We start from the raw sequence: 1992 nt of genomic DNA, 5'->3' as shown, positions 1-1992 counted from the left end.
CAAATATGGGTATTTTGGATGCAAGTGGGAAAGAGATTATTATTATGACACTCAGCATTTTTCTCATCGTTTGCGTGATTGGGTCATGTTAAAATGTCCAGGTGCCAAAGTATCACTCTACGACTATTATGACGCCACGGAAACCAATTCAGGTGAACACCTAGGAAGCTCTACATGCATCACCCATCCAGTAGAACCAGGTAATCCAACACGTAAGCCGCCAGGAATGAAATTCGTGAAATCCCATAAACGTTCGCCGAAATCACTGAGAAGTGGCGCCCTTCAACTCACCTGTTCGTTGAAGTGTACGCCGGTGGACCAAGAGGCACAGCAGTGATGAGCGAAGATCCAACTTCCCTCGCCCCCTTCGCGAGGAGAGCAACTAGAAATGACATGTTGTAGTTGTAGGCTTTCCTCTCCATCTGGAGCGACAGGCCAGCCAATGTAACCGAGCTCTTCAACAAGACCGAAGGGCCGGCCTTCGCAGTCAAAAAAGGCGTTAGGAAGGCCAGGTAAGCATGGCTTTCCATCAGAACTGAAAGAGTTTTATAAAATTGGCTAGGTCTTACCCAATATTTTTGTGTTCTTTCAGGCGCCTACATCCATCAAGAGATGCATATGGCCCAACTCGGCGGCTCTCGAAATTCGCTACAACTGGGGGTGGAGTAATAGTTATCGCACGATTGTGTTGACTTTTTCGCGAAACCTGTTGTCGATTAGACAGAGAGGCGACATGAGTTGCTGATTGCTTTTCGCTCATCGAAGCCATCAACTCCTTGTACCATGAGGGAACGGGGACTGGCTCTTCGTTAGTGTGGAACCGCCTTAGTTCCCCTTGTCCAAATTTGACCTGGGCATTTAATCCACAAAATACGCAAAAAGGCCCCTGCTCCTGGTCGTGATGCTCTACGGGGTGACTTGTAGGCATAGAATGTGCGGGATATTGTTGATCAGAAGAGTCACCAGCGCACCCTATGTCACTGAAAAGTGGAATGAAAGGCCCTGAAAATCAGCTTACTGTGCGTTTCTATCGACGTCCTCTACTGTGCACGCAGCCATTTCGTTGTCAGCACTCCGCAATGGCCCAACAATATGTTTCTCCAACACCTCCCCTGCTACCTTAATCCTCAACCTAGCAGGACTGTTATTGTCGGAAGACATTAGTCCACATATCTTCGTGACCAAAAATCCCTACATGTCAGACCCAAATGCAGAAGACGAGCACATCAGATTAAACACTACTTCGCAAAGAACCCAACGGTTCAAGGGGACGACCTAAAGTAATCTTAGCACCCTGATTGGCTATAAGTTTCTTTTTCGGCCACGACCTTGAAATGGCCGCCGCAGAGCCTATCAATATCACATGCCATTAGCCTTAACAAAAGTGATCTTCCATGAGCATCTGAATAATCTCCTCAGGAGGCAAAAACACAAAAATACAAGTGTCAAAGAAAAATAAGAAATGGGGAAATGACTGAGAACCCACAATAGCCATGTTTGAAAAGTTGTTAGGCATCGGTGGTTTATATTCATTTTGGCCCATCGAAAAATGGGACAGCGGTGTACCTCCCTTCCTTGCTTGCACCGGTTTGGTCAATATTCATTGCTGGGTGCGCACCGCACCCGGCCGAATCCAAGTGGACCAATCAAGGACCTGGTTGAGTTCACGGCATACAGTATACCCTAGTTCAAGTGAACATGGTAGCGCCTTGTCACCTATGGTGGGGGCTCATTAGACGCACATTAGTCGCAAAACCTCCGCCAGTGGAACAAAGCTTTTCACGCCGAAATTCTGTATTTTGTTAATTATGTGCTCGCACCAAAAATCATCGTAATCTACGTCCACATGTTCGAATTTCAGCAAATTTAATTTGTCGACTGAAACAATCATGGCGGTAAAGTCTGGTAGAATATTTTCCTAGCATTGCTGAGACCCTGGGATGCCTAGATGAAGCTCAACTATCTGAAATTGTACTCTGAACTCAACTGTCC

The 1992-nt window shown here is 46.4% G+C and overlaps 1 protein-coding gene across 1 annotated transcript; it reads right to left on the bottom strand.

Moving 5' to 3' along the window:
* Positions 1–291: 291 nt before the first annotated feature.
* On the bottom strand, positions 292–1185 carry T265_12617 (hypothetical protein; the record flags this gene model as incomplete). The annotated part of the gene is made up of 3 exons (XM_009164626.1): positions 292–535; positions 570–980; positions 1019–1185. Coding segments are annotated over 3 exons (798 nt in total), but the record flags the coding sequence as incomplete, so codon positions are not given.
* Between the last annotated feature and the right edge of the window lie 807 nt (positions 1186–1992).

This window comes from Opisthorchis viverrini, assembly GCF_000715545.1.
Source record: "Opisthorchis viverrini unplaced genomic scaffold opera_v5_7, whole genome shotgun sequence".
NCBI lineage: Eukaryota > Metazoa > Platyhelminthes > Trematoda > Opisthorchiida > Opisthorchiidae > Opisthorchis > Opisthorchis viverrini.
Note: the sequence above shows the minus strand (reverse complement) of the source record. Positions and strands in the feature narration are given on the sequence as shown.